The 21,060-nt window shown below is 40.1% G+C and overlaps 1 protein-coding gene across 2 annotated transcripts; it reads right to left on the reverse strand.

Annotated features, from left to right (window-relative positions):
- Nucleotides 1–2,890: 2,890 nt before the first annotated feature.
- LOC140950162 (integrator complex subunit 10-like) lies at nucleotides 2,891–21,009 on the reverse strand. 2 transcript variants are annotated; one of them, XM_073399356.1, is made up of 21 exons: nucleotides 20,846–21,009; nucleotides 20,328–20,395; nucleotides 19,591–19,694; nucleotides 19,214–19,270; nucleotides 18,693–18,775; nucleotides 18,465–18,546; nucleotides 17,692–17,780; nucleotides 16,846–17,117; nucleotides 15,975–16,165; nucleotides 15,147–15,237; nucleotides 14,551–14,587; nucleotides 13,766–13,835; nucleotides 12,452–12,544; nucleotides 11,630–11,712; nucleotides 11,209–11,286; nucleotides 10,834–10,893; nucleotides 10,251–10,404; nucleotides 8,878–8,957; nucleotides 7,224–7,386; nucleotides 5,305–5,392; nucleotides 2,891–3,195 (listed from the first exon to the last, which is right to left on the reverse strand). In XM_073399356.1, exons 1-21 carry the CDS (start codon nucleotides 20,999–21,001, stop codon nucleotides 3,051–3,053), a joined length of 2,244 nt encoding a protein of 747 aa, XP_073255457.1. In that variant the 5' UTR covers nucleotides 21,002–21,009; the 3' UTR covers nucleotides 2,891–3,050. The 2 variants fall into 2 exon arrangements, with proteins under 2 accessions (XP_073255457.1, XP_073255456.1); XM_073399355.1 differs by having other exon boundaries at nucleotides 13,766–13,838.
- Between the last annotated feature and the right edge of the window lie 51 nt (nucleotides 21,010–21,060).

Consider the following 21,060-nt stretch of genomic DNA (forward strand, 5'->3'; position numbering starts at 1 on the left):
ACTGATAGGAAGCCACACGTGCTTTGACGACCGCACAAGATCATGGGACAAAATGGAATAAACAAGGTTTTTGCAAACTTCTGCTTTATTTGATCGTTGCTACCGCTTTTAATGCGCTTGCTAGTCAAGTTTAGTCTATATTTCGTACAGCCTAAGACGTCTTGTAGGCGCTAAACATTTCGGAGAGCGCGAAATTTTCTGCACAACGATTGAGCGACCAGGCCTTGTGGGTATTCCCCAATGCGCTGATTTGTTTCCGGCGCATAGCATTCGCCAGAGCGTACATTTCAGCTTTTTGAATATAATGTATAAATGTGCTAGGGTTTGAGTTTATTAGCTATTATTGAAGACTTAATGATATTTTGTTGAGATGACGCGAAAATAAGTGGTCTCCCGCTAACTCGGTCCTAAACATATGCGTCGCCGAGCGCGCCATGATCAAAGCGATCGTTCCCAAAGACTCCCAAGAACAAGCTGGTGCTAAAGACGAAAATGCAATTAATTTATTCTGTTAGTTTTTTTGGCGGCATATGCCCCACTTTGTTTTCAGTACTTCTAATCCAAATCACCCTTTCAATTCATTTGATGCCACACTCTCCGATTATTTGTTCATTACAGGACTTTGAGACAATTAGGCGCGGGGTTTTCCCTATCAGATCTTGTTACTCCGCTTTCAAGGGACGAAGAAGTGTTTTCGATTTTACCGGTATATTTGTAGAGGCATAATCTTCTTCCTGTCTGCCCTCTGTTTTATTTTCTTGGAATCGTTACTTGCTAAAAAAATTATCATTTCTAAAAACACCTGGACCCGACCGTAAACCACGCGCACCGCGGACAAGGCTAGAACTCACGCCACACATAAACGTGTCCGATTTTAAAAGTACCCGGTAATGATTTCCTTCTATCCCTTCTTTTCTTTTTGTGATCGTTAACCTTAATTCCAATCTACAATCGACTGGCTGGCTCTAAGCACTTCCAAGAGATTCAATTTGCATGTACAAGAAATCAGTTCACTCATTTCACCAGCGAAAAGCAAACTTCATGATGGAAAGATTCCAGATAATACTTTTCAGGTTACACAATCTCCGAAAGGAGAACAAAACGTTATATGTATGGGCCACACACAGGGTGGCAAGCCTTTGGGGAGTCCCACGACATTTGTTGATCATCCTTGAATATGGGGCTGGACGCAGGATACGCCGAACGCGAGAGCTTATTTGAAAGGCATTCGTATAGGAAAATATGCGTTCAAAATTTGGATTAGCTTTAGAATCGAAATTTATTTGTTTAATCACTGAGAATTTTCAAGAAATGACAGGGGTCTTTTACTAAGATGAGAACGCTGTTGCTGATTTCCGTGCTCGAAGATCTTTCGATCCTTCTTGGCTGTTCTCAGGGTTCGGATAGAAGAGAAGAACTTAGGGTAAACTAAAAAATTGACTTGTAAGCACAAATTAGCGCTTTCTTTATCTTTACTTTGACGATCATGTTTGCTAAAAACGGACACCTAGAAGCTTTTTTTTTCTTCAGTTTTTGTTAGAAAAAACCTTTCCCTGGGCACGTTTTTTCCGCGATCTCGTCCGATTACCCCCGACAGCTGGTTACTACGGAGTCTTGCTCCCGCGTTCCCGCGAAAGCGGGCCAAATTAAACTATGATCCCGCAAGTTAAGCGCTGTCTGCCGTGTCCTCCCTATGATATTGTTAACGGTTGCTAATAACTCTCCTGGCTCGCGAACCAATTTGCTTGCGAAGAGACTTCATGTTGAACAGAGATTGCTCAGTGATTGCTTCCAATTCAAATTTGCACCATGAAGTTTGTATTGTAAAATGCTCAAAATCTTATACGTCACGTATCTACTGCTTATGACACGCCTATTAAACAATGATCGATTTCAATGGATCTCCGAGCACTTTGCTCCATTTTGGCGAAAATCAGGGGAAAATCGACTTGGAAATCGCGTGGGTATAGTTCACGACGATGTATGCGGCAGCTATACTTCTGGCGATTTTTCTTCCGTCGAATACAGCCATATAAATAGACTTCTACGTGTAAACTGACTCGTCTAAATTGTCGTTAAAGTTTTAGTTACCATACCAGAAATTCGAAAAGTTAGCTGATCGAGTTGTGAGTTCTGGCTGGATTTTTGTGTTAATCTGCGAGGGCCTGGGGACATTGTCTGACCTGTCGTGATTTTTCAAACGATTGTCCTACTTCATGTAGAATGCACGAAAGATCCCTCAAGGGGATTAAAACTCGACAGACCTTTTTCGCTTTTATGTTTAGTTCTGTCCGGGGTCCTGTCATCGCAGACCATGTGATGTTACCTCAAAGAACTGTTTTTTTTTTCAGATTTCGTGCTATCCACGTACATATGCGTGCATAACTAATGAAAATCCCTTGAGAACATCACGTGACCTGAATTCGAAAAATAAAAAGGTCTAAAGAGAGACTAAACGAACAAACATTCCTCAATAACGAGAAAAATAAGAGTGCATGATTCATTTGCAACATACGCGTGTAGCTGTCGCATTTGCCTGGTGGAATTTTTCATTGTTTTTAATCCTAAAAACAGTAAAAAGGGGGAGGAATCTGCGTATACTGGAGATCTTAAAGATCTGTTAACTTGTTTGGCCTCTAAACCCCATTATCAATATGAAAATCCCATTTCTCATTTGTTTCCTTTATTCAGTTCCTACAAAAGTAGCGGGGAGGATTTGTAAAATTATGAATTAAATTTCATCATGTGTGATCATGTAATTAATTCTCATCACCTCTTTGTTTATAAACCATTGATATAACAAAGAGAAATTTGATGCTAATCACTCTTAAGGTCTACAGAGTTAGGGAAACGTTTACGGAAAAGCCGCGGTTTAATGGCGATGACACAGTTAAAAGTTAAATTTTTAATCTAATTCACAGATTATATACACGTTTTTCTCTTTTAAAGATCTTTTCAAGGTCTGTGCGATCAGCAGATGGACTGAAATTAGGCAAGCAGTCCGTTAAGGAGAACTTCATCGGTGTTGTTGGCTGACCGACATTGGCCCATTAGTTTACTAGGGAATCGGCCTCTTCCTGGAAAAAACCTCTAAGCAATGGCTCGAAATTCTCGTCACTTCGTGCGATTTGTCGCTCCAGGGCGGCACGGAAGTCTTCCTTGGCCCCCTTGTTTACCCCTCGGGTTACGGCCCTACTGTAAAAAGACAGATATGAAACAAACACATCATCATAAGTCAGGTCATATCTTAAACAAAACAATAGTTATTTGGTTTTTCAAACCCGCACCATTTTCTTAAAATGAGTAAGTTCGTAGCTGTTCACGTGACCAAAACGTGATTTTTACAAATTATGAATTACCTCTTTCTGAACGCAAATTTTACACTTAAACTTCAAGGAAAATGTTGAAAAGATGACGTGGTAACGTTTACAGCACATCTGAGCGTAACTATCAAAAGTTTAACAAGATATAAGGAAAAAATAGTTTTGGCCGCCATGTTGGAGGGCAAGAGTATACCCTCCAACATGGCGGCCAACACAAATCATACTATTTTGTTGAAAAATCAAAGTGCCATAAAATATCTCCCTTAAATGCGTTTCCTCTCAAATTTCCGGTGTAAGATAATTTTTATCTGCTTTTTCAACTTTTGGCATCAGCAAGATTCCAACTCATTGTTCAAAGGAAGCATTGGTCACGTGACCTCTTAGTGCAAGTGGCCTATTAGAGAGCTTTAGATTCTAGCTGATTCTGAGACGAGGACGACCACGAGTACGAGATTTTTTCAAGACTGAGTAGTGCTCACGCGTGAGCCACCGTCATTTTGGCGGGAAAACGTGATAGCTGTCGTTAATAGCCGTCGTCATTCTGATCTACAATGAGCAGATGAGTTTTAGCGAGTGGCGGAAACAAGTTATCAAATGTAAAAAGTTTCGGGAGAGGGCTTAACCTCCTTCAGTATAAATAACCGTACTAACGTTTTTGGTGAAAAAGAGTAAAGTGAAGCTTTCAGGGGTGTCTTCAAGCCCTCCTCAACACTAAAGCTATCCGCTATTGTCGCGTAGCCGTAAACTGCCGCTAATACGCCCCCTACTTAGGCCTCCTACTTAGTGAGAGGCCCATGCGCCTGTAAACAACAACAACAACAAAAACCGTCCGATTATAAAACCCGGATATAATCCCCCCCCAAATCTATTGGAAGAAATTCAATTTATTACGACATTTTGAAATATAAATAAACTCCAACAAATGCAAAACGTATTTTGATTAGCACTGCTATAGCTGGTTTGCAAGCGCATTTTCTTGTCCGGCAATAGACCTCTTTAGCTTGTACGTTTTGTTTTCCCAATACAGGACATGTGATAATACTCTAGGCAACTGTTTCTTTCAAATTTCGTCATATTCACGTGCATAAGTACGCATAATTTATGAAAAGACAAAGGGTCAAGTTCCCCCGGGACCTCTAAGTACGCATAAGTACGCATAATTTATGAAGAGACAAAGGGTCAAGTTCCCCCGGGACCTGTAAGTACGCATAAGTACGCATAATTTATGAAGAGACAAAGGGTCAAGTTCCCCCGGGACCTCTAAGTACGCATAAGTACGCATAATTTATGAAGAGACAAAGGGTCAAGTTCCCCCGGGACCTCTAAGTACGCATAAGTACGCATAATTTATGAAGAGACAAAGGGTCAAGTTCCCCCGGGACCTGTAAGTACGCATAAGTACGCATAATTTATGAAGAGACAAAGGGTCAAGTTCCCCCGGGACCTCTAAGTACGCATAAGTACGCATAATTTATGAAGAGACAAAGGGTCAAGTTCCCCCGGGACCTCTAAGTACGCATAAGTACGCATAATTTATGAAAAGACAAAGGGTCAAGTTCCCCCGGGACCTCTAAGTACGCATAAGTACGCATAATTTATGAAGAGACAAAGGGTCAAGTTCCCCCGGGACCTGTAAGTACGCATAAGTACGCATAATTTATGAAGAGACAAAGGGTCAAGTTCCCCCGGGACCTGTAAGTACGCATAAGTACGCATAATTTATGAAGAGACAAAGGGTCAAGTTCCCCCGGGACCTCTATTGCGAAAACAAAACATATAAGCTAAAGAGGTCTATAAGCCTCCTTGAATATAGGCCCCTCCGATGATAAGCCCTCCTAAACCCTTTATGAAGGCGCATTAGCCCAAGGTTTATATGAGACAGTTGACCGTATGCGAAGAAAAACGGTGATCAGCAGTAAAATCTCAACAGTTTTTACGAAAAAAGTATCAGTTTGATGTGTCACAGTAGCAGCGTGCTGACCTTGAGCCAGACGTGGCAATAGGAACAAGATCAAGATTATAGCTGTCGTCAGTGTAAAGATGAGCAAACTCTTCTAAAATATCGATATCTGGCAACAGTTAAAATGAACAACTCAATACGTTTATCATCACAACCACCACCACCACCACTACTACCGTCATCATCATCATCATCAGCAGCAGCATTATCACCATCATTATTATTGAGCTCACGCAACGACGACGGGGACGTCAGCGAGAACGGCAAAACAGCAATAGGTTTAGATTGGCAGAACAACAACCCTGCACGTGCATCACGCTTTTTTGTACATTTCTTTCCCGTCACTGCACCACTAGGACGTGAAATGCCTAATTTCACGTCTTGTGGAGGACGTGAACACAAAACAACGACCTTGTTTTTCTTTTCCTGAACTTCGTTACACTCGTTTAGAATTCAACTCCAGAAAAAATTGCCAGAATTTGACGAATCGAACGAAATGGAATAAGTGCAATGAAGTTTGAAGCAGCGCGACTTTACTTTGTAAGTGACGTTTTCGTAACCGTCGCCTTCATTGTTGCTTAAGCTCCCTATTAGGGACGAGAAGGCAACGAGAACGTCGCTTAAAAAGTGAATTTGCTTTCTTTCAGTCTTAGTCGCAATTATTCCTACCCTCTTACTTTGTCAAATGTAGGCGAACCCTCCTGGGATTGAATTCCTAGGGGCCATATCCAAGTTCAAAAAGAGAAATAAAATTTCGTCGTTGCCTGTTTACGTCCCCCTTAAAACGCGAAATAAGGCATTTTCACGTCGAAGTCGTGCAAAAACAGGAAATAAATGTAGCGTGATGCACGTGCAAAATTGTTGTTTTGCTTATTAAACCTTTTGTGTTTTTGACGTTCTCGTTGTCGTCCGCGTCGTTGGATCTTAAAGTCCCTAATATCATTCACCATTAACATCATCATCATCATCATCATCAATACCATCCTTACTATTATCACTCTTCTCTCTTACAGCTAAGTTAACAGTATATTAACTTGAAACGAAAGACACGTGTTGGTTGACGTAACAGTTTTGAGCCTAATTTCCAACCTCCTCCTCCACAATCAGCAAGGAGTTATTTGAGTAAATATGCAATGAAAGTTCAGATGAGTAATTAGTAATTACGCTGGTTTCGTTATACTCTGAGTCATGGTTTTGAATTAACATGTTAGACTTGTGTGGGCTAAAAGCTCTGATTTACAACGGAAATCCACTTTGTCTTTAGAGTCACTTTCTGTCACAACCTACTCAGTGAAACCATCTTAAAAGGAACACCAAAAGGACAGAACCAAGTATCCGCATGGAGTACAGTCGTTTTGCTGCATAATGAAGTCGATTCGCTGCATAGTTGTAAAGTCGTTTCGCTACATCATGAAGTAAATTCACTTTCTGGTAAAATTTAAGCCTCTACATAACTTGACTCCCTGTTGATGACATGCAGCGAAACGACTTGTAGCGAAACGACCGTAAACCATCCGCATTACAGAGGTGTTCGTATTATAGAAGTTGAGATTGTCTGAAGTTTTGCATGTTAGGGGACCAAGAGAGCTATCCGTAAAAGAGGAGTTTTTTGTATTAAGTAGAGGTACAACAGTAATGTACTTCACGGCAAGGGTTTTTGCGATTCGTGTAAAAGAATACCACACGTCATTTTTTAATAGGCCACTTCCGAGTTCCAAAAATCCTCACTTTCAAAATGAGGCCAAGCGCACAAACTTTCTTGTGAAAATGAGTTTTATTTGCACGACAATGAAGAATCATTTCCATATCAAAAGCTGAGAACTCCCCCTCGTTTTGATACAGAGGCTCGGGGGAACTCGGAACGGCCTATTCATATTTTAGCCCTTTGCAGAGTTTAAAGGAAACAAAACAACCAACAAGAAAGTACTGCAAAAGGATACTGCTTACATAGTTGAAAAACACTCTGTATTTCAGCCCGCCGTGATCACGGATTTTGTCGAGGAGTTCATAAAAAGTTGCTTCCTCTCTCGGCCAACCATACTGCAGAAGAACGATCACGTGACCTATGAGGGTGTCATTACGTCCTTCAGTTGCCAGTCTTTGCTGAAGAAGAAAGTAGAAAAGAAAAGTTGGTGTCGTTTTTTATGCTGTAGGCAACTGTTGGTAGCTGTTGTGTTGAAGGTTGGGTTTTGTTCAGAGGTTAAGAATGGTTTTAACTGGTTCCTATATAACCGCCTCGATCGTTAATAAAATATAAATGATCGAAAGGAACTCATCGTCATAAACGTAACGCTAAATTCGTTAAATTCGGATTTATAGGGTAGCAAGTTGGTACTATCTTCGAACCAAGTTGCTAACTTGAAAATGTGGCATAAGAACTACTCCTGGAAGCTTTATATTCAGTGGAACACGGTTTCCAAATGATAGCAAGGATGGCTCAAAATGGTACGGAACGATCGTTGAAAAAGTGTTTTCAAATCATCGCTGCTATCACAGGGTTCTTTTTTCAGCGATCTTACGACAAAAGACGAGACGGGGTGTTTTATAACATATCAAACACCGAGAGGAGAGATGAAAATGCGACGCGTAGCCGAAAATTTTTCACGAACTACAAGGTGTTTAATTTTGTAATGAGACACTTTTTTAAGTGTTTGATGTAACTAACTTCTCAATTAAAACGAACTTCAAGGATAACTTGGTAACACAAAAACGAATAATCTTCAATTAGACCACACATGTCAAGGTTCATAGTATCATTTGTTTCTCTAGTGTTGTTGTTATTTGCACTTGAATTTGTAATTAATTTTTGGGAATGTCATTAAGTGATTTCATGACTACACCATCAGTAACACAAAGACCTTGGCTTAGTCCCCTTCTGATTCTTATCAGGGAGCTTTAGCAATTGAGCGACGCACGTTAACCGGAAACAAGGGTTCTGCCTTTTAAAATACCTTGACGCTATCGAATTTGTATTGCTAAGGTTCTTTATTCTTACAGAGACAATTTGGCCATAAATGACCACCGCGGTCAAACGTCTAAATCGTTATTTTTGTTTTTTATTGCTGGGATTTCATTTACCAGTTAGAAAAAAATGGGCAAAGATGTATAAATCAGTTAGTCAACATAACTATCTTTCCATTTTCTCAAAATTTTGAGCTTTTTTCGCTGAAAACGCTTCGCGCTAAAAGAGAATCATGTTTGAAAATGGCGCCGATAATAACGTCAGCATCGGTTTCCAATCACTTAGAACTTTTTTAGTAAACTTTTAAAAAGTTTAGTAAACTAACAGGATGTTGGTAATACCCTAACCTTTCGATAGTGAAAGTAGCAACCTTAACTTTGAAGTATTTCGCTTAACTTTTGCAAATTTCACTCGTTTGACCGCTGTGAACCATAAATGTAGGCAAAACCACTGCCAAGATTGAAAAAGTCCACTTCCGGTTAGTCTGCTACACAGCCGTTCATAGTGTCGTCACGCAACGCTCCTCCAGATGGCTGTGTAGCAGACTAGCTTCCGGTGACGTGCGTCTCTCAAAACCGTCTTTGTTTTAGTTCCCCATTGTCACAATTGTTCGTTTAAAGTGACTTGATCACCTTGAGGGAAGAAAGAAGCAAACGCACACAAAAGGACAGAACTTCCGCTTCGCTGCACTGAATCAGCCGTAAAGTTCTACCTGGAAGTAAAGGCACAAGATTAAAAATCATGTGACGTACGATTCTCCGTTGCTCATTGGTTTAAATCCTCTGGAAAATTCTTCATGACCAGCTATTACCAAATTTGGAAAATTTTCGTCGATATCAATACAATCGACCTCAATTGTACTGATAATCAATAGAAAAAGGACATAAAGCGCGGTGGCTCAGCTGTTTTTACCAGTGCAGAGCTGGAGAAAATACAACCTCTTTCCCAGGGTTCTCTCTCTTGCTTCGAGGAAGAAAAAAGAGAGAACCCGGGAACGAGGTTGGAGAAAATGGCCGAAAGTTTCAAACGCTATAAAAAGACGAAAAAGCTGAGCTACTGCGACAAAAACAGCAAAAATAGAGAAAAATACCACTGACAGATGAAACCTGCTATATAAAGAATATCTGCTAAAATGAGCATCGCTTCATTTCCTTAAACTAGCGTTGAAACAGGCAATATTTTTAAGACGGGAACTTTAAGAAGAAGTAAGCATGTTCTGGGGTTAAACTATGTTTTATCATACGACCGGTACGACCCCGCGCACAATTTCGTTGGAAAACCATACGATATGAAAAATCCCGTATGAGGGCCGTAGGTGTCAAGTGATAGGGCCGCAAAAACACGTACGGCCCTGCTATTAAAGCGTACTGATCTATGCGCGTTCACGCCGTGAGAAAAAATCAAAAACACAACGGTCATATGATAAAATGCTTATTGACTGAGTTAGGTAGCGCCGGGCGGGAAATTATTTGGCTCGAGGTTAAGACGTATGGACCAAGCGCAACGAGGTCCGTGCGTCCTGACCGCTGCGCCCGGTCCGTACGTCCTAGGCTCGAGCCAAATATTTTCCCGTCCGGCGCTACCTAACTCAGTCAATGATATAGAATATACATAGAATATATGACAAAAAAACATTACTTGATTCGGATGTCGCATGAGGTCAAAAATTATGAATATCTGAGGGGTGTTATCCCTCCCCAGGGGCTCTTCTCGCCGTTCTTTACTTTTCTTCGTGCCATATCAGTTTCCGCCCGTTTAGACTTTCCCTCGCCCCCACTATCTGTCCCTGGGTCTCCGAGGATGTATCCCTCCTCGATCAGCATAATTCGTCATATCAAAGGAAAGCCGAATCCGATAATTGCTAATTAATTCAACGGAACAAAGGCTTGTAGATTCTATGGTTTCAGTTCTAATATTTAAATATTGTTATTTCCACCCTATTTTTTTGCTAAAAAACCCTATATCTTAATGCTATGCTTCTTTTGTGGAACAAATCCTAAATTACCAGAAGTAGAAGATGTGGCGGTTGCCGAGTCGTTTCCAGTTACGTCAAGTTTTCCTTGATGAACTGACGTCGATCTTTTTAGTGCCATGTTTTCTGTGGTCGAGTTTCTTGACGAAAAAAACTGAAGACCATAGAGAGCTTCTTCACATGCTCTCTGTGGAAAAAAATAAGAAGAAAAATCAAGAAATCAACAACACACAAACTTGAAAGCACCGTCGAACCTCTACTGAGCGGCGGTCTAGTAAGTTAGTCCAGTTCTGGCCTCTCTCTCTCTCTGTCACGCAACGTCAGGAGAGGGCGTTGCGTGACAGAGAGAGAGGGGCCAGAACTGGACTAGCTAGTAAGTAAGCTAGCTACCTACTGCCCAAGCCCGTGTTCACGGACACTTGCAGTTTTTACCGGTTGCTTCTTCTTTATTATTCTGTTTTTGGTAATTTTGCGAACTACTTTATGCATTCAAGTCGCCACTTTCCATCAATTGCACCCTTTCTAGGGTTTAGTACCTTCCCGTAATCAGTCACTCAAAAACACAATCGAAAGAAGTCGACAACAACTTGTGTTTGCCGACGTGATTTTTTATTACCTTATGATCATCAAGTTGAAAATAACAACAGGATAACTGAATGGCGCCTCTTATCAATAACTGAAAGATAAAAGATACGAGGAGTTTGACCAAGGGCTCAGAAAATGGGAGTGGCCCAATATCCGAGGGAAATTAAAGTCCTGGAAAATAGGTAGTCTCCCATCCACTCATTTTTGTCTCGTCACGCAACGCTCCTCCCCAAGAAGGGACGGGTTCTTTGGGGAGGAACGTTGCGTGACGAGGCCAAAACGTCTGCGCGCGAGACTAGGAAATAGATCGAAGTTGGATAAATAGGCCTCTGATAAAATGTCACGCAAAATGAACATCAAAATAAAGAAAACAGGTTATTAAATTTTAGTTTGTGTTAAAACTTACCTCTTGGTTGGATGAAGTATCTTGCTCCGAAGAAAGCCTTTGTTCTTGAAGAAACTCCACCGCCTTTTTGTATTTTCCCTAACAAAAAAATAAGGTCCGTTCGCCGTCAATTTTCAAACACATCTGCCTTGTGCTCAGTCGTTTCTTGGCTTTTACGAAGGGATTATGGGATTATGGGAAGGGTGAAGGATACAGTCAGCCTTTGCGTTTTTAAAGCTTTCCCATGATCCTCCTCACATCACATTGAACATTCCCATGAACCCTTGCGAAAGAAATTTGTTATATCGTAAGAGAATTTCCTTTGCTAACATGAACTTTATGGCTCATAATCAACAAAAATGAACGAGATTAACTAAAATGCTCCGACCTAGTGATTTTATTAAACGATCACTACCCTTCTAACACAAAACTGCTTTGTTACCTTATAAATAAGTCGGTCAACTTGAAACGTTCTCATCCAGTTCCACTGCCCAACCTCCCACTCATCCAATAGACGAGCAAAATCTGACCAAAAGAGACTCTCACGTTGGTGCGTATATAAGTACTTAAAACAACAACAACAACTGAGCAAAACTAAAACAATTCTACTTAACAATAAGTCGAGTTCGATTTTCTTCTACTTTGACGGCGATGGCAACAAAAAGGGTAAAAACGGAGGTTTAGCAAAAAAAAAAGCTCTGTACACGCAGCACACTTTCTTCGTACATTTCTTTGCCCTTGCTGCACAACGGGAGACTAATAATCAAGTTTTGTGTAGGACGTCAACACAAGACAGAGAATTACAGAAAAATCCGCCAACATTTTATACATTCTATGAGATGGAATAAGAACGATGAAATTTTAAATGGCGCGAATTCACTGTCACCGAGACGCGAAGGCTCTTCTGTAGCCTCCTTCGCAAACGTTCTTAGGGGTTCGTAACGCGTTCCCGCCCCACTAACTAGTGGGAAAGGAACGCGTGACGAACCCCTAAGAACGTTTGCGGGGGAGGCTAAAGAGGAGGGCGCAACGCGAGTCACGCGTGCCTCCCGTTGCGCGTGACTCGTGCTACGCGCTGTTTTCGTGCTTGCCTTCGCTTGCCTGAAACGCAAAAAATAACATCTATTCTGCAGTCTACTAAGTCCCTCTTGCTTTAAGTATGTCTTACTAAGTCCCCGGCGGGATTTCAGCCCATAACATTCCACTGTGAAAAAGACTGAAAAAAATGCGCAAATATAAAGTGAAAAAAGAATTCAAAACTAACCGTTTTTATAATCAACATGGGTGTTCAGAAGATGCCACGCCTCCACGGATACATGAAAGTCATCTGAAAGGCTTTGACTCACGGAACCACAATCTGACGCAAGGATTCAGAAATACGTATAAGAACAGCGTCGTCAATATAGTGGTCTGTTGTACAAAGTTAGGACCCACGGCCACCACTTTACAGAAATACTGATGGTGTCTCTATGTACCCCCTGTCCCCCCATAAAAAGATGGTGACATATCTTGTACAGGGAAACAGTCAGTTTTGCCCCCTTCGAGCTCACTCCATTAGAGTTCGACCCGTGATTTCGATCATGATTAGGGTTAAGCACTGACCCAAAATATTACGCTTTTATTCACTGTTAGGTTTGCTACTATATGAAAGTTAGGTCACGGAGCAAATTCAAACGAGGAGATCTTGAATGGGGTGGGGGGTGGGGGGAGAACACTTGGTTTTTACTACTTCCCTAGGGATGTTTTTTAGCTAAACCCCAAGGGGTACACTTGAGTATGGCAGTAGGATCTAATTATTATTATTTTCTTAATATAAAAGGGAGGCGGGGTTCTAAAATTCTGGTCTAATGAGACATTTTAGGTTGCAAAAAAAAAACGGCATTAATATCTTTGAAAGCTGCATCAGAGTAAAATCCCGATGATAGAGAGATTAAGATTCACGTTTACGCCAAACGGCAAAAGTGAATTTGTACCACGTGACCAAATTTTCCCTGCAATTGTCGTTTGCTGTTTATTACTTCCACTCAAATATAAGTAGTTTCATGGCAGTTTTTTGTATAAGAGTTGTTCTGGACAGTTTTTATCTGCTTTTTTTCTATTCTGAGAAATTCTGAACTTAAATCTGATGTTTGCCGTTTGCCTTAAACGTGACTCATCTCTAATAATGTGGAAACCGGAATATACAATTCGCTCATTTTTGCATTGACTTTTACAAACACTTAGGGTCGGTTATTTAAACGAAGTCTAATTTAGACCACGGTTTAAGAAATCTTTGGACCTCCAGATCTCGTCCACGCTATATGCTTTCATGAAACTGTTCACGATAAATGGTGTTTACATAAAAGCGATTGGCAAACTGAAAATAGCTTAGAACTCGGTTTTGTTAAACACGGGCTAAACCCGTTTAAAAAGTAACCCTTACAGTTTCTCATATTACTGCCAAATTCCTGCTTTTTCCCGACCTCAAGAAAGTTTTATATTGCCCTTATATTTTTCTCACCATTGCACTTCTAAGCTGTCCGTTATTGCTTTTAAAAGTCAAACTAAACATCACTACATTGCAGGCCGCTGGACTCACTTTTGTCTATTATTATGTGTGATGACTGCTTATTTTTGCCATCCTCTGTGCCAGGGGAACCATGACTAACCTGCTAAAGAAGCTTATATGTTATTACAGCAAATCTGTTCAACATATTGCACACAAAGCAAAGTTTGTACAACCATAGTCAATCAATTCACATTCTGTGATGGGCACATTTATACAACCTACTTGATTTGCACTTTTGCACCCTATTCAAACCATCAAGAGATATAACATTATTTATAATATTATATATTATTTATCTTAGTAACTTTGTTCTCATGGTCTAGTATAATGAAAGTTGTAGTACTTTTGGGTTTTTTTGTCTTTCCGTTTATGACCAACCAGATTGGGAATAATCCTCTAACAGTCTTCAAACTGGTTTTAAGGGTGTGTGAAAGTGACTCCTGATGTAATATCAATGAACAAGGGCGGATTTAGTGGTGGGCTGAGGGGGCACCCCTTTTTATTTGAAATTTGTTATTAGTAGAATTCTCAGAAAAATCACAAGTATCTATATAGCTGGTAAGTGGGCAACTGTCCTGGCCTACCCTTTCTGAATTTTCTGGATCCACCTCTGTAATTCTCTCCCTTTGGCCAAGAAAATAGAAAGGAAATTTGGAAGGAGAACATTACTGATCAGTTTATCAGAAGTTGCTGGTCTTTTTTTTCTATCCCAACTTTTACTTGATTATATTATGCAATACAGAACATTTGAAACAAACATGAACTTTTACCTAGATCATATATTTTATTATGTACTGGTACGGTATCATACTTACAGATGCCAGTTTTCGCTTCTTCTTCTTTGGTGCTGGACTATAAAGGTGCAAAACACACAGTTATTATAAAACACGCACATGTACTTGCTTATTTAAAACACTCTGGCATTTACATGATCTTTCAGGGTTTTGCTATCACAAGTTATTGATAGCACCTCTAATCTATAAATCCTGATTTTCCCTGGGGGAAGGGTGGTACTCAACAAAATTTAAATGCAAGGAGGCTCCGCCTTGAGGTCCAACAACTTACTCTTTTATATTCCGTTTTTGACAGAAAAGGTACCCCTTTCGTATACCTTTTATTGACAAATAGTACCCCTTTCACATACTAGTTTAGAACACTCCATCCCTTAACTGCTGCAAGTGCACCACCTTTTGAATATAAATAAATCATACTAAAGAAGAAAGTTTTCTTGTCTTCTTCACAGCCATAAAATGCATCTGCTAGCCCTGTTAGGTCCTCTCACAAACCACAACGACAGATTCCCCTACCCTTTTATATACCTGAAGCCTGAGAAAGGTACCCCTCCCAGACGGAGCCTCCCTGTATAGGCCATTATAGGGAGTGCTCTCCCAGGCGATTTTAACACTCCTACCTACTGGCTCCTGCTGAGTTCATGGAATTTGGATTGCTGCCCTCAATACTGTCCTCAACCAAGACCAAAGGATGAACTAAACCAGAGGAGGCTGTCAAACACAACAACAACAACAAAACAAATTAATGCCACTGTTCCATTGAGAATATGGAACTGACTCACAAAATTCGTTTCACTGCCAAATGTGGCCAAAGGCAAAATGCCACAAACAAATAGCAAAAACAAATAGCACCATGTGAAAGTACAGGTACAGAAATTTTGTTTGAATGGCCACTCTACAAGATTTTGTCCTCAGACTCAAAAGTAAGAGCCACCTTAGAAAACTGCATTATTCACTCTGGCAGTAGAAAGGGATAAAGAAAAGATAGAGAAACTGAAGAAAGGACCACTACACACATTTGGCATTAACTACAGGGACACCTTTCGGCAATTGGCATGACTGTTGACTTCCATTGTGTAACACCTCACCTCCCAGCTGGTACTATGAGTTGAAGCCAGGGCTGTCATTAAGAGGCGGGGGCTCGGTATTTCCCTTGGCTACTATGAATGTGGCCCCCCGGATACTTTCATAAAAAATAGAACCAAAAGAAATCACTAGCTGTTTGATTCCCTGCCTACTTGTTGTATTTACCCGGCAACTTGAAATCTTAGTGACATTCCTGTGATGCCTAGGTCAACAACACAACACAACAATGTGCTACAGTGGCAGCACACCCAGACCAGCAAGAAGCCCTTTCTGGTAGATCTGCCAGTCATGGCATTTATCACATTATAACAAAATTTACTCTATCAAGCAAATGAACCATCGCTACATTGGTCTTTACTCACAAACTGAATCAAGCCTGTTGACCACACGACAGTATTCCCAAACAGTTTGCAGGAACAAGATGGTGGCAGCATACATGAGTCCAGTTTTTTCCACAGTGTCATCACCAACCTCCTCTTCTGAACTGTGTTTTGCCATTTTCTTTAATTTCTGATGCAGCTCAGAGATACTTGTCCAGTGATCATTGCTACTTCTGCAACATCAATCAAAAACCAAGTAAATAAGTAATTAAAAGTTGCTGTGGATACATGTATCTGGTGCTGATCTACACCTGTTTCCAGTAATATTATTGAAAAATGGATTAGGTTTTTTGACTGTAGAAAGAAAATCAGGCCCTTTTGGAAATTAAAAATTTTTTTGCTATGGTTTTAAATTTCACAGGGAAGTCAATTTCTTTTCTCCATTCCACAATATTGCATCATAAGGTCAAAATTCTCATCTTTCCACCTCAAGTAACAATAATGGTCAAAAAGCGTAAATCAATTCACTCCTGAATCTCAGCTCACTGGAGGCACACAGATTCCAAGCTTAGGACCATTCTTCTGGACTTAATAGGGCTGTACACAAAAAGGGTCTATTGCAAGACGAATATCCCCAGCATTCTTATGCTGTCCCTCCCTAAAACCCCCTTTGCAGCTAGCCATTCACGTCATACAAAACCGCCGTGCCGGAGAGCAAAAGTCGCTCTGGGACAAGACAAACAAAAGACATACATAATTAGAAATTGTAATTTTCTTTGTTTGTCTTGTCCTAGTGCGACTTTTGCTCTCCAGCACAGTGGTTTTGTGCCACGTGAATGGCTATCTGCAAAGGGCCTATTCCTATACATCCTTGATCAAGCAACTTGCCACAGTTATTTCACTTCCACACTACCTGTACTTTTGCGTATCAAGCCTTTCTTGAATGCTACAGATCTCAATCCAACCGCACTTTTTGGCTGTCAAGTAAAACAATTCATGAAGGGCTATCCACGGACCTTTGCCATCCAGTACTTCTGCAATAATGCTAGTGTCTACAAGGCTGTTATACTGAGTATCAGAGTGTTCATATACTGAATTATGGACAGTGGCACATGAGACATAGAACTGAATGGATAACTCTAGCCACTTGTACACCTGGGTTAGTGAGATGCCAGAAGGAATATCCTGAATGAGGAAAGAAAGGACAATAATATTATTGTAATTAACTGTTAGTATCGAATTAATGGATGGCACCTCAGTATCAGTGGATTTTGCTTTAGGGTAAGTGAATTCTGTTCTTAACTTGCTGATGGGCAAGTGAAGTTTTTGGAGAATTCAAATTACAGAAGAACGGAAATCGATGCTCAACAAAAATTTTACTGGCTAGTTGACTTTTGGGGAAGTACATGCTAACTAATGCTGACAAAGACTGTTTCATCATTACATTCATGGAAGCATTGGCTGATGTTCCATACTTCACGTAAGACTATGTATAAAGTCCTGAGCTACATCCACAACTTGGTCTGGGGACTGGGTCGATTTGTGTGTATAGGAGGTATAGTGAGGTGGGTGGTATTGGGAGAGGGTGACTGCAAAAGAGACAGTCACCAGATTTCAGATCTCCCAGAGGTTGGCATCTCTGCTAAACTCTATTCCTTGTTCTTGTTCCTTGTGTTGTTTCAAAGTAACAACTTTATTTATGAGAATAATCATATCAACAAAGATTGATCAAAAAGTCACCCTGTAGGAAATCACAAACCTCTTCATCTTGGCTACTGCTACTACTCACATGAGTAGCATGAACTGTCATGTTTTCACTGGCCAGTAAATGAGGCAGTACATCACAAACTGAAATGGGAAAAATAATAATTAAATAATTATTAAAGTAATTAATTAATTACATAAATAATAATTATTAATAGCTATTGTCAATGTACATCTACCGGTACATGTTTATTGATACTAAAAAGTGAAAGTACAAAGGAGACATGGCCATGGCCAAATGTTAACACCTCAAACTTTGTATTCTTTAGGTCTGAGTTCAAGGCTAATTGCCATCGCAAAGTTTCCTTAGAGAAGAAGCTTTGCTCTACTTGTTGTCTCTCTTCACCCAGGTATACAAGGGGAACTGGCGACATACTACCCAAGGAATCCTGAGATGGAATAGCATCTCATCCAGGGAGGGAGGGTGGTGATATTCTTAGTATTCTCCTTCTTCCTTCCTAGTCCTTTTAGCTTCAAGTGACACTCAATCTTCCAGAGTAGGGAAAATTTTTGGAATCACACACTTCAGACAAAACGTATATACTCAAAGTAAGGACAGACCTGGGATTTTGACAAGGGGCAGGGTCGGGGGAGGGTCATGAAAGATACTAATGTTGTATCTTAAATGAAGAAGTAACAGCTGGGGCAAAAAGAAGGTACAAGGACATGCAGGGAATCCCCCAGATCCACCCTTGCAGACTCCTCCAAACATGGACACATTTGCCTGTCAATGTAGAATATCCAGTCCAATTTAAATTTGATTTGTACCTAACAACTTCCTGTATGGGTTAACTGCAGTATCAGGATACTCAGACTTTTCAGCATTAATTAACATCTCAATCAAAGTCACCTTGGTTAAAAAGAAATGAAAACTGATCAGTCTTAATATACAGAATTTGCTCAAAATTTCATATGCCACTATTGTCTCTGTATTTAAAACGAGCCAATAAAAGACAAAAAACTACTGTTACATAATCATGTAACATTGAACTATACCCCATTTCTTGGGATCACGTCAGGGAACCTTCTCATCAGAAGTAGCATCATTCGACATTTTTCAATGCAATCTTTGCATCTCCCTGGAAAAACATAAAGTAAGGCTTAACAAAAACAACAAAACTTTATTTCAAGAATTTAACTTAAGTAATTAGGTTTATGAAGTAATTAGGTAATTAGGTTTATGAATAATGCAAATGGACCTTCAAATTTGATGATAACTGAGCCACTGCAAAACCATTTTTTGTACTGATTCATTCCTGCCAGAAAAGATGGGAGGTTTACCTTAACAACTTGCAAAACCCCCCTGGTTAAGAAATGGACTCATTATAATCATTATTGATCATTTAATCTCAAACCAGGATCTCCCACGTCACAAGCGGTAGAAGGGACATGGATCTGCACAGGCAGTCAGGGGCAGTTCAGGGGTAAATGGGTTAAAAGTGATTTAAGTTTTCTTGAGCTAGTTAGACTAGATTTAATTAATTTAATTTAATATTAGAAAGAGTGCATAAACCCACCTGCAGCTTGGAGAAGAATTTCTCTTTGTGCATGCTGTGGAAGGCAGCTGAACATGTCTAAAAAATAATGGTCATTTTGAATGAACAAAATTTGGGTGTTCATGAGTTGTATATTTACATGTAAATGAAGTTCAAAGAAAAGAAAAGAAGTCTTAAGTCCTTTTTCAAATTACTGGTCCATTATATTGCTGGTGACAAAGTTTGAGAGTTAGCTGAAGAGATTTTTGCAAACTAAGCTGTATGGAATTACTTTTCCGATCTGCCAGAAAAAAAATTCTGGATTTTTTCCACTTTAATTAAAGTATTAAAAATACATGTAATGTAAACTTTGACAATGCAGAGGAAGAAATCCAAAACTAAGGTGCATGGACATCTACCTGTCAGAAATTTGCTGTGTTGATTTGTTACTTCACCCTCAAGAGCATCTGTAAAACTTGCGACTTCTTTCCAAAGCAAGTCACTGTCAGGAAACTGCTCAAACCTAATTTACAGTAATTAGAAAATTGATTAGAAAAATTCTGGTACTTATATTGCTAGTATTTCTTACCACTTTGATTGTGCAATTCTCTAGCAATGGGGTTTCACTGCCACTGAATCACAGGTGCAATTTCATTTTGCTGGGCGCAGGAGTGTCCCCCCAAATACCTACAATAGTTGAGTTTCATACAGATGTTGAAACCTTAGTCACATTACATCTTCACCGATGTAGACTGCAAAACAGTCAGTTTTTTTCTCAAAATCAGTAATTAAATTGGTAGTCTCACACACCCTATGGGCATGTGTGGCGGCGAGAGAAAATTAGCATCTCTTCCCAGTCTTGCTCTCTCCATTTTCAGCCTTATTCCAGACCTTTTGTTTGCTCATGGGTACTTGAATACACACAAATATGGACTGTTTTGCAGTGTATCACCAATATTGATTTACAGATAAATTTGCTCATTTGCAAGCGTCTCAACACTTGGTAAGAAGAGAAGGAGCAGACACAGAGGAAGCTTAAATCATTTGGTCCAAAAAATGTGACGTGAAAAACCCTCAGCTTTAGATCCGTGCCATAGGAAGTGCCACTGCCCCCACCCCTACCCCCACCCCCAGTGAAATAGAGACCCAGACTTACATGTGGTAGAAGAGCTTAGCAGACTCCTGTACTCTCTCAGCATTTCTCTCAATACTGTATGCTTCATACTAAAAATAATATTAATATTCAAAGAAAGTGGTCAAGAAAATGGTTAAACATTGAATCATGATAAAATTGGGTTGCTTTTAATATCCAGATCCCACGTCCCCCCCCCCCCCCCCCACCTCCTTGAGGACTTTTGTTTTCATCTTGCCCCTGGAAATTTAATAAAATTGCATTTAGCACTGAGGACTTCCATGAAATATGGGTGGGTTTACCTCATGAAGAATATGGGTTTACCCCTGAAAAATTTGCATGGGTCTACCCTGAGGAATTTTGCGAGAATTTATAAAGATCCACCCCAAAAAAATTCCATATTTTTTTAGTTTACCCCTAAAGAAATCCTCAATTTTTATGACTTACCCCTGAAGAATTCTATTGGTCCTCAACGGGGGGAATACGGATATTAATGCAATAGCTATTTCTTTAAAGGAAACTTGGATTGCAAGAGACCTCACCTGAATACCAAAATCTTTCGGATACAAGGTCTTTGCAGTGATTAACCAAGCTTTTGCCTCGTAAGGATTATTTTCTCGTAAACTTTGCCTTGCTCTTTCAACTAACCACGTAGTTGAAGAGTCCATTTCTGTCATGCAAACATCTTCGGCGGCCATTTTGAATGGGCGACTTTTCACTTTACCTTACACAATAGCTTGGACTATTCATTTTGCTG

The sequence above is a fragment of the Porites lutea genome, chromosome 10 (genome assembly GCF_958299795.1).
Source record: "Porites lutea chromosome 10, jaPorLute2.1, whole genome shotgun sequence".
Taxonomy (NCBI): Eukaryota; Metazoa; Cnidaria; class Anthozoa; order Scleractinia; family Poritidae; genus Porites; species Porites lutea.

What these genes read in the sequence shown, in the direction of transcription:
- LOC140950162 (XM_073399355.1), bottom strand. Translation starts at nt 21,001, where the DNA reads ATGGCCGCCGAAGATGTTTGCATGACAGAAATGGACTCTTCAACTACG. An exon ending in ACGTGATCCCAAGAAATGGG is followed by an intron (nt 18,547 to 18,692) that starts GTATAGTTCAAT and finishes TTTTTAACCAAG; the next exon opens with GTGACTTTGATTGAGATGTT. An exon ending in ATTGCCACGTCTGGCTCAAG is followed by an intron (nt 3,196 to 5,304) that starts GTCAGCACGCTG and finishes GTCTTTTTACAG; the next exon opens with TAGGGCCGTAACCCGAGGGG.